The sequence below is a fragment of the Pundamilia nyererei genome, unplaced genomic scaffold (genome assembly GCF_000239375.1).
Source record: "Pundamilia nyererei isolate P.nyererei 1_Seehausen unplaced genomic scaffold, PunNye1.0 scaffold00005, whole genome shotgun sequence".
NCBI lineage: Eukaryota > Metazoa > Chordata > Actinopteri > Cichliformes > Cichlidae > Pundamilia > Pundamilia nyererei.
Genome location: NW_005187406.1, coordinates 7,925,272 through 7,936,813, shown reverse-complemented (window position 1 = coordinate 7,936,813; position 11,542 = coordinate 7,925,272). Strand labels below are relative to the sequence as shown.

At 38.4% G+C, this 11,542-nt stretch overlaps 1 protein-coding gene across 1 annotated transcript; it reads left to right on the top strand.

The window, feature by feature from the left end:
* LOC102198746 (ras-related protein Rab-37-like) lies at positions 1 to 10,628 on the top strand. The gene is made up of 9 exons (XM_005721937.1): positions 1 to 361; positions 7,086 to 7,196; positions 8,252 to 8,293; positions 8,448 to 8,514; positions 8,599 to 8,651; positions 8,742 to 8,807; positions 9,522 to 9,578; positions 9,665 to 9,741; positions 10,218 to 10,628. The coding sequence occupies exons 1-9, from the start codon at positions 206 to 208 to the stop codon at positions 10,321 to 10,323; spliced, it is 735 nt and encodes a 244-aa protein (XP_005721994.1). The 5' UTR covers positions 1 to 205; the 3' UTR covers positions 10,324 to 10,628.
* Positions 10,629 to 11,542: the final 914 nt, after the last annotated feature.

The following is an 11,542-nucleotide window of genomic DNA, read 5'->3' as shown; positions in this document are numbered from 1 at the left end:
GCCCACAGACTGTGATTCACTGTAAAGGAGGAGCCAGTTAAACAGCGTGGACTGTCGGAGAAGAGAGGAGGAGAGAAGAAAGCGAGCTGAGGGCTGTGAGACGACGAGTCGGCTGAAGCGAGAGTGCGAGGTTTACCAGCTTTTTATTTCCTCCGGAACCCTCGACGCTGTCATAAAGAAGCCTGTGAAGTGAAGGACTCTCAGGATGGAGCGGATGGAGTCAATGGAGCCGATCTCGGCATACTACACCACGGCTTACCCGGAGATCCAACCAGACAGTACTTACGGATCCAAAGAGACAACCGAGAGCCAGGCAATGACTCCACCACCTCCAACATATGACGAGGAGTTGGTGCACAAGGTACGACCATATGGTCATCATGATACAACAACAGGTTTCATAGCCAGGAGCACTTTTATGCACTTACTTGCTGCGCGTTTTTTTCACGTGATTTTGCTTCTTGTTTATTTCTTCTTGTTTATTACTGGTGAAATGTGAGGAAACGTTTCTAAACCCCGCAGCATCCCGGTCCTTGACCGGATTTGCGCTCACGTGGTGCTGATTTACATTCAGATGCAATTTATAGTTGGTCTGTTTCCAGCCCTAATGTGTGTCAAATCACTTAATTCCTTCTGAGATGAGCTGTCAGCTTACAAGAAGGTCCCTCTTCACATATGAGCTGATTACTTCCTGCTGTCAGGGCAGGAAAGCTTTAAAAGAGGTCACTTTCTTTGAAAAAATGTCTTAACCAAACGCCAAATTCCCAAAGCAATCCTCACATTTAGGTGTTGATCACCAAAAAGTGCTGTAGAATAAAATTACATTTCAAACTCAAATTTTAGTTGACAAGTACACTTTCAGTTTCTCCTTACTGCGACCCAATAACCCATAAATACAACAGTAAATACACTAATTTATTTCTGACACCTTAAATTCCACACTAAAATACACAAACACACTAAAATGTCAGAGTGAATGTGATCCTGTTTTGACTGTTGTCACAAAAACTGTACAATATAGCCATTTGTCATTCAAAAAGCTTAATTGCGCTCGCAGCAAGCAGTTAAGGCTAAATCAGCTACATTAATGTCTGGATTTAAAGAGAACCACTGAATCCTTCCTGGTGCTCCCATTTGACCTCACTGTTGATGGAACAAAGATAAAAGAGGAGCTCCCTTTAGGCTTCAGTGAAATGTCACATTGTATTTCAGAGCTGTGTTGCAGAAACCATTTCCCTTCAGTCTGGAGGAGTCATGTCATTCAAATGGCATATCTTTCTTCTGATAAGCATCTGGCCTTCAGCCTGCTATGTTCTAATTTCTCTCTTTTTAGATATAGCAACTGAGCAGAATTAGCACATCAATACTCTGATTCAACTGATAAGACATAAACTTTAAAATAAAACTATCCGGTAAAGTCAAAAATGTGTTCCCTTTAACTAGCTGCCTTTAATTGCCTTAGAAATTTATTATAATCTTGCTACTTATTTATTTATGTTTGCACTCATAAATGTCCCAGATCATTGGGTGCACCCTTGGTTTAGGTTCAGGGTTATTGGCAAGGTTAGGCATACACTTATTTTTAAGGTTATAGAGAGAGTCTCTGGGAAATTAACAGAATCAAATTCACTTCATCTCTCTGAAGTCTAAAGGCATGTGTATGTGTCATCTTAGTGTGGAATGTGATTGGTTGGGACCAAAATGCAGACCCTAAAGGAAGGTAGAATTAAACATGAAATGAATTAGAGCAGGCCGGGCCCTGCCATTGACTGACCTAGGTGGAAGCACTGCTGCAGTACACAAAGCATTGATATCTCCACCAAGCTGGGTGCAGAGGTGGTGATGGACAGCATTACGGAGGACCAGGCTTACTCTTTGAAGATGGCGGGCTCAGACAAAGCCAATCTTTTAAATGCAGTTCAGAGTTTCCTTACATAGACTTGGGCTGGGAAGCAGCCGATTATTGTTCAAACAACACAATTATAATTTGTGAAATTGAAAATGAAATAACTTTTTTATTTAATATATATTTAATATTTTTATTTTATGAAAAGTCTGGATGTACCTCTTTACCATTCTCATGCACACACATGCACATGTGGTCTGAGTCACTGCCATAACAAATACATTCTGTGCACTGCCAGCTATAAGACCTTATGCAGAAACGTTTGTGATTTTCCTAATAATTTCAAATGAATTTCAATCATAAAAAAGGTTGTGAATACTTGTGTAAAAAGATATTTTAAGTATTTAAGTTTTAATAAATTTACTCCCAAACACTCCAAAAACCATCATCACTGTCATGGGGTGGATTTTGTGTGTAGATTTACTCGGCATTGTTTGGCTGTAAAAGCCTAAGGAATGCAGTGCGAGTCTTCACAAAGATAGATGCAATTCTAACATGTGACTGTTATATCAGCTCACACATATACACACCACACACAGACCTGTAGTGTCAGGGAAGCAGGTGCACTGAAAGGGGTCATATTCTAAGAATACACCGTGTTCTTTGTGTCTAAATCAAGAAGAGTAATTTCAAGTGAACTTTCTGCCCTTCCTTTGCCAATATAAATAATAAAGGGACTAATAAAGATTTATCCTATCTTTTGTACTCACTCTTCTCAGGCTTTCACTCTGCCTTACGTTTTCCTCCCAGGAGGAGTTCTAATTACACAACAAAAAAGGCTCTTTTTAAGAGCTCGTTGGTGAGGCCAGTACTTACTCATGAAGCTGAAATGGTTACAGTTGCTTTGTGGATTCCGTTCTGTTATTAATTCTTCCTTCAGTACTCACAGTTGTCCCAGGTGACATTTTTAATAAAGTCAACCTAATACTGCTTTTGTAATATTTTTGGAAAGATTAGCTTAGAGACATCTTTACAGACAGAGTGGTTTTGTATTTTTTCTTACTGCCAATATTTCACATTAATACCCACAAAAACATTGCATTCTTTTGTATCTCTCAGTGGTTTCCTGTTTTTTCCATTCTCTCCATGGCCCTCATCCAAAAGACACATTTTTAAAGCTGCAAAGCACTTTTTTCCCTTTTTTTTTCTTTTTAAAAAAGTCTGTAAGTGTAGTAAAACCATGGTAGCTACCTGTCCACCACAAAAAAGCAGACATCACTATCAACTAGCTGGTTGAGTGTTTAGCTAAATAGCGGCAGACCAAAACAGAACTAAAAAGGTGGATACAGGACTTTAATTTGTCTAAAAAAACAAACACTTGGTCTTACAGATTGCAGGGCACATTGACTTTTAGTATTGGAAACAGTGACTTTATCGCCTGTTGTTCTGTGGTTTCAAACCCCAGCTGTGCAGTATATCAAAGCTTAAATCAGTGGCAATTTGGAAACTGTCAAGCTAAATTACATTCTGGTCAATACTGCACATGCTCCAGGAAGAGAAAAGTGACATTTCAGAGAACTGTATCACTCTAAATTCACCCCATCCCCTAATGCTGTTACTCCAACGACTTGTAAAAAGACATCCCATACTTATTGCCTCAGTAACCTCCACAGAAGCTCATACTGAGGCTAGAAAGGAAATTTGCAGGCACTTAGCAATCTGCCTGTGAACCACAGAGATGAGAGAAATCGAATTCTTCTTTCTCTCGCGCACTACAACACATATACACAATATACATCATCAGTGTGTAATTCCCAAACATCTGTGGTGCATTCGCCTCATTACCTCCTGTCTCTAGAGGGGTTTCATGAGACAGTCTCACTTCTCGGCTAACTACAATTTAGTAGCATCACCACATGTACGTGTGTAGTGAGTACAATGAGTATGTTTTTTTTCTCAGCACTAATTCCATCTTCACATGTACACATGGAGGCATTATGTTACACACTCTCAGTTATGTCCAGTAAAGAGGAAAGTGATGCAGCTGAATCACAGCAGGATCAGATCAAAATATTTAAATAAATTAATGTCTTCAGATTTAGATGCAGTCAGTGGCTTATGTGATCACAGACTGCATGTAAAAGACAGATGTATCTTCCACATCCCAAAAAGTTAATTCTGTTCATCTGGACGTGGCGTTTTCAGTGGGAGAAACATTTCCTCACTCATCCAAGTGACTTCTTCAGTCTCAGCTGACTGCAGGTTTCCCCAACATTATAAACAGTACATGTGCATAATGACCGAAACTAGAATCAATGGTGAAAAATGGGCTGTCAGGTCAGTTTCTTGATCGTTAATGTGATCAACAACCACTGATCAAAAACCATTGATTAATGGCTATGAGTACCATTCACAGAGAGTGCAATCACAGCATTATAAGATGGTCAAAGATGTACCCTTAGGCACCCTCTTCAATTCAGAGATATCTGTATCTGTGGGGATGGTGTTTGCTCTGCGTTGTACCATCCTGATGACACCCAGTTTGTGCTTCAGTGGATGAAGCAGAAGCACAAGCCTTAAATAATGATTTGTAAGCGTAGGTTTATGGTACACATCAACTTTCAAATGTCCCCGTTACTGATGGAAATCTCACAGTCTAAGAAGGCTAACCTGTCATTTTTCATATCATCTGTGGTGAGCCTGAAATAATTTTTCTACTGAGTTAATGTGATCAGTGAAATGTGGTATATCCAGTACACCACTTCCTATGTCCCTACGAAGCAGTGTACTGGCAGATGTTAGAAAGTTTAACCTGCAGTCTTACCAACAGCCATCAGGAGTAGACTTCCACTATTTAGAAAAAGAGCCCTAATCAGGCACCAACTGGGTACCTGGTTATCAGCACCTGGAGTACCAGAAACTCAAAATAAGAGTCAATAGCAGAATAATCTGTGTGACGTTGGCAGAGAAGATTTGGTTTTTGATGTACACAACCCACACACTCAACTCTGCTACTCAACCTGCAAATGCATTTTTTGTGGCACTATTTAAGGAGAAATAAACAGATTTTTCAAAGCTATCAAATTTATTGCCTAAAAGCATTATTACATCAAAGAAAAACCAGATACAAATTTCCTTAGGTTTATGCTGTGAGTTTTACTGTGCGGCTCCCCACCTTTCAGCACACAGTAAACTGGAAAAGCAGAATACGTGTAAAGCCTCTCTGTACAAAGTGTATTTCAAAGGAAGAATAAGGAAGTGAATTTGCTGGTGACTCCTGAGTAAAGCTGATATGAAAATTCACTGGATGACTGTTGAGGCAGTATCCATATTTAATCCAGCACACTGGGATGTAACTCTTTTCTAAAAATCCTCCATATGCTGAAATCAAATGAGGCTACAAAAGCTGCTTCAGCTTCTCAGCTCTAATCCTTTCCTCCATTCCCCCCACTTCTTTTATTTATCCCTGATTATTCATAAAGCCTTGAGGCAAAATTGAGTTCAACCACTGCCTGGTTTATCTGATGAGTGTCATGCCTTCACTTTTTTCTTGATTTGTCTTGGTTCTTTACAAACTGCTCATCATCAGATCAAGTTCAAGTTCAAGAACTTTATGCATTCTATCCCAATTTATGAACCTTTTTCTATTAGTTTAGCATGCCAGAAAACTCACCTGCTATTATTAAAGCAGCACTGAAAAACTCAGCGCTTTAACCCCTGGGCCATTTGTCATTCAGTGCAATTTTAAGGCAGGCGTACTTGTGCATATCTGACCAAGAGCGATAATCACATTTACTGTCTTTTCACACAATATTTGGTCACAATGACAATGAGTACTCCTGAGTTTTATCAAGACAGGACTGGTTGAAAGTTTTGTTGCCTTTTTAAGACCACTTTATTACATTTCCATGGTTACTATTACTAGACATCAAGTGAAGACCACTTCTGACAGCACATCTGCATTTGAATCATAAAGCAACTGTAGTGGATGCTCCAGCCCAGTAGCTCTTCTAGTATTCTACCCCAGTGATTAACGGCCACTGCAGCTAATTAGTGCATAAAATACATTACTGAATGTGTGTTAAGGTGAAATCTAAGAGTGTGAAGATGAAGGTTCTTTCATGAGAGTTAATGAATGGAAGTCTATTTTTTATGCCTAACTTTCTTTCTATAAACATAATTAAGATTTTTATTGTCTCAACCTGCCACTCTATAAAATGCATTTGGGTGTAAATGAAGAACTACCCTGGTGCCACAGAGAGGAAAGAATGTGAATTTGGCAAAGAACAAAGATTGGCATTGATTTCGGCACTGAGTTTCTTAAAGATGGCATTTCCTTTGCCTTGCAAAGGGTTACCAAAATATTTACATATTTTTTATTCAAAACTTATATGTAGCTAATATACCCTAACCTATGCTTAAAAAATTTAGGTTTAGCCTTTCTGCGATTTTTAAAGCTTTTAAGAACAAACGTTCAAACACAGGTCTTTTCATTGCCTGTCTTTACAATCTACAATCCTTTTAGTTGTCTCTTCCTAAACATGACCACATAATGATTGAAGAAATCCATCATTCTTGTGGCTTACTGCATTATTTACTGCATTTTTCTTCTGGCAATAATATTTATAATATATTTCACTACAGGATAAAATGTAGTCATTTGGCTGTCACAAGATAAAAGCCACATAGCCTGCATCAAAACTCCCAGATCACTCCTTGAAGAGAGCAGAGAACAGCTTGACTGTGTCGCACTTACTTAATCTGCCACAGTTAAAGGACACTTTGTGGGTGTGGAGGTGGTGGGTACCCTGGTGTGACTGAAATTAAAGCGCAGTAGACAATGAAATATTGACTGATGGTCCTGGTGACTAAGTTGGATGTGTGAATGTTGCCTTTCATTGATTCCATTGTCTTGAAGGTTATCTCCTCTGGCTTGTGAGTCATGCGGTAATAGTGGTACACTGCCAAGCTCTTAGAAAAGAAAATGTCGGTGCTGCTTGGAAACAGAAATGTCGACCATGACACAGATGTTGACTCACAACTGAAAATTATGAAATGATTGCAAGCATTCAACCATAAAGAGATTTTCAAGGCCAATTGAGACTGCAGCCAGGCTACTTCCTGCTGCTCCCGTATCACTAGGGGTCACCACAGCTTACACTGTGCCTCTACCATATACTTAGACCATATATATAGAGGTAAGAAGTTTAACTGTGGGATTTTATGTGTCTTCCTACAGACAATCCTGGTTGGGGACAGTGGTGTGGGGAAGACATCTCTGCTGGTGCAGTTTGATCAGGGCAAGTTCATCCCTGGCTCATTCTCTGCCACAGTGGGCATCGGATTCACAGTGAGTGCATGGAACAATTTTTTTTTTTTTTTTTATGAAATTGGACTGGCTTTTGTTTATCCATGTTTTTAGATTTGCCTCTGGCATTAGCAGTGTGGGAGGAGGCAACCTAAGTGTCATTGTGTGAGAGGTGGGGTACACCTTGGACAGGTCACCAGTCTGTCTCCGTTTTATGTATATATGCAGATTATACAACTTATATGTATAATCTGCAAATGAATACTTTCCATCCTCTTTAGAGTTTGCTCATTTCGATAAAAAGCTGATGATTCACATTTGCCACTCAGTGCCATTAAAATCAATGCAGAAAGAGAGGTTGTAATGAGCACAGGCAGTAGCTAGTGTGACGTCACTCACTGGTTTGTAAGTTCTTATTATCAAGCCTCAAGATGACCCTTTCTGTCTTGGTGTTTTGAAACCAGATGTGATGAGAAAGGGATGGTTCTCATTGGCTAATGACTTGTGATTGAAAAGTAATTCACCGGGAGTATCCTCCTTTGTGAAACTTATCACTTGATTGATGAAAATTTACAAAATGGGCCAAGCAGATTATTCAATATAGGACGTCAGGGCCAGGGAAACATTTCCTTACAGTCATTGGACTTAGATGTCTTTTTGCACCTACATGTATCACTTTCCAAGCCTTAAAGCTACATCTATCTTTAATACTATCTACATTAATGACATGAGAATGTAATTAGAACCACCCCGCTGAAATCTTAAACGGTGAAATTTAGAAATATTTTTTAAAACAATTCTGAAGTTTGCAACGATTTAATATAGTATTAAATGAAGCAAGTGGGAGGGTTTTCTTTCCCATAAGTTTTTATACGTTGTGACTTCTTTTTGCAACATGAGTCACCGCCTGCTGACCATTAAATGGAATGGAGGTTTGAGGTAGCTGTACATTGCTTCTCTCACTAAACATATATTTCAAAATCTGAAGAAATAAAGCCACAACTATCTACAAACATAGATAACTTGTCTTTGTACTTTGCATTTTTAATTTGTTCTACTAGCTGCTTGTACTGTTCTTCTGTTTCTACCTCTCTCAGAATAAAGTGGTGACTGTGGATAACATAAAGGTCAAACTGCAGGTCAGTAAGTAAATCAGTTCCAGTGCAAAGTTGATGTGCTTACACAATAGCACTCTATTTTTAGAGTAGTGGCTGGTTTCCTCTTGGGCATCACCATTATAAGTGAAAATAAGAAGTAGCCAAGTGGAAACAGGCCAGTTCTTTTCTGTTTCAGATATGGGACACAGCAGGACAGGAAAGGTTCAGAAGCGTGACACATGCGTATTACAGAGATGCACACGGTGAGGCGATACAAACCCTAATCCATATCACAGCATCACAGGTGTTACATTGGCACTCAATTTTTGTTGGTTCTCTTTCCAAAGCTTTGCTCCTTTTGTATGACATCACCAGCAAATCATCTTTTGACAACATTAGGGTAAGTCTGTGTTTGCACCCTGGGAAAATATGAAAATGTGCTACAGTTAAAGATTTATTTATGAGTGTGTTTGTATGTCTCTTGCTTCAGGCTTGGTTAACAGAGATCCACGAGTATGCACAGAGCAATGTAGTCATCATGTTGCTGGGCAACAAGGTAAGAGGAAATTGTTTGAGAAGCTTAGCATGTGGAGCAAAAAGTGCAAAAGAAGGATATGATCTGTGCTGAAGACAGCAGTTTCTGGATCAGGGCATTTTGTAAAGATAATGTAAACGAGTTATAAAAGAGTTAGAGCAAAGTGATAGTGCTGCTTTGGGTTCAAGTGTCGGGTTTAAGTATATGTAACAATATGAATGCAATGATAAAAATGTGAGTGGCGCCACATCGTAGGTAGCTTAGTAATAATAACATTTTTAAAAGCTATATATAACATATATGATGCTGTATCACATTTTGTTATATATTAAATTTACAAGTCCTCACAAAAAAACAGTGTAAATTTAATCAAATGTACAGTCGCTGCACTACTTCAATCACTATGCGTGTATAAAAGTATCTGAACTACCAGCAAACTACTACAAACGTGTTAGACTACTAGTTTTATTACATGATCTACTCTTCAACACTGAATAGTCGTAGCAAACACTGAAAATTCCACAAGATATGTGTTCCTTTAGAAATATCCTGATTGATCTTGTATATTATGTAGTCTAAAAATGTAAATACTCATACCTGTGCATGGTTTTGTTCAGCTTTAAAAAAAATAGCTGTATCAAGATGTACATTGTTTTTTTTACTTAATAGTTTAAATGTGTTTATTTTTCAGCACCAAGTCTTTCCTAAAATCCTAAACTAATGTGTGTTTATCAGGCCGACATGAGCAGTGACCGAGCGATCAGGAGAGATGAAGGAGAGAGGCTGGCCAGAGTGAGTATTTTATTTACTTCCATAAAAACAGAACTGATAGCGTTTAATCTGCTACTTACTGTGTTGTGCTCTCTTTGTGTGTTCAGGAGTACTCAGTTCCTTTCATGGAGACAAGTGCCAAGACAGGGGTCAATGTAGATCTGGCCTTCACTGCTGTGGCCAAGTATGACACAGACGCCACACAGTAGCTTTTGAACAGTCCATAAACTATAGATGTGTATGATCTGAAATGGTCCTTGTTTGAGCCAACAAGAAGTCATGTAATGGGACTAAACAAAGATAAATTATTATCATTTGCTTTGCTTTTCTTCTTCTGCCACTAATTTCATTTTCATATGACAGCAGCAAAGTTGTTACTACTGAATTTGAGATTGTTTTTTCACATTGCTCAAGTTTATCTCACATCTTTGCTGAACATAGTATATATTTTCAGAAAATTCCAGGATTCATTATAAAGAAATGTTTCAATTCCCTTAGTACTATATAATTTAACGTATTTATTGCAAGGGATTTATTCTTAAGTAGTCCACTACTATTTTCATGATGCTATCTGTGTTTTCTTACCACAATCCTCTGCAGTAGAATAATTCTATCAATATCAGTGTTATCTTCTAAAATATGCCTTGTTCTGTTCTTCAGGGAGTTGAAGCATCGGGCCATCCAGCATCCCAGTGAACCCAAGTTCCAGATTCATGAATATATTGAGGCACAGAAGGAGAAGTCAGGTTGCTGCAGCTACTTTTAAAACTTATCTCCCAACTCTTCCTCCTCCCATAGCTCTGGGCGAACAGACTGTCAGAGACACATTACTGAGTGGGAGGAAGCCCTGTATCTCACTGCTGCTCACAAAATGTTACACTGCCATTCATTCAAGACTAAAAGCCAAACGTACATCAGTGGATTAACCATGCTACAGACCCACACAAATTTTCTTTAGCTGAATACCTCCAACTCTCCAGACGTCAGTTTGCACTACTGATGCTTTCTAAAGTACATTCAAGGAAAGAGTAGTTATTTATTTGATATGTTACAAAATATTCCCTCAGGAATTTTTTTTTTAACTTAGATGATCAATATTAGTCTCTTGTATTTGTTTTTTTTTTTAATGCAATTGCAGTCAAGAGTTAGTAAATCTGGAGGCAGGAGCAAACAGCTAGCCTGACCCTGTCACAAACTACCTACAACTCCATAACATAGTTTTCTCATTTGTTTAACATGAACCATGCTAACAGACAGTGTATCCTAGCCTGTTAGCATGAGAACTTTTACTAATTTTGATTAAGCGCAGTGCAACCGATGCTAAAGGAGCCTTTCATTTAGAGAATATTTGGTTATAAATCCAATTAAAAACCTTTTCATGACATTTACATGCATCTTCTATTTTTAAAATTGTATTTATTTATTTATTTATTTGTAAGTAATTATAATAAATTATAATTATCTATATAAAATGTATTTTCTCTTGGTGAAGTTATATGATTCATGTGTCTTTGGAACAGTTATTTTTGTTAATATTTTCTGTTGTTTCCTCACATGTGGACGGTAAGGCGCTAGGCTGGTTAGCGCTTTTGCCTCACAACAACAAGGTTACTGGTTTAAGTCCTGGTTGGGATCATTGTGTGTAGAGTTTGCATGTTCTCCCTGTGCCTGTGATGATTTTTCTCATGCATATTGGGTTAACTGGTGTTTCTAAATGAACTGTAGACCGTATGTAAGGAACTTAAACTACTTGGAGCATGTAGAATAAACATTGGCATGCAGAGCAATGCATCTGTGAACTGTGTCTCTGGGAGAAGGATTACTGTGAAGAGCGAACATTCGATACTAAGTACTTGAGTTGTTGTCTGTTATTTAAGGAAGCGTTATGTACATACAGCATGAGTTGAATAATTTTATATGTGTTATACTGTGCAAAAGTCTTGGGTCACCCTTGTAATAGTTGCAGCATCTCTTGGGGGGGGGGG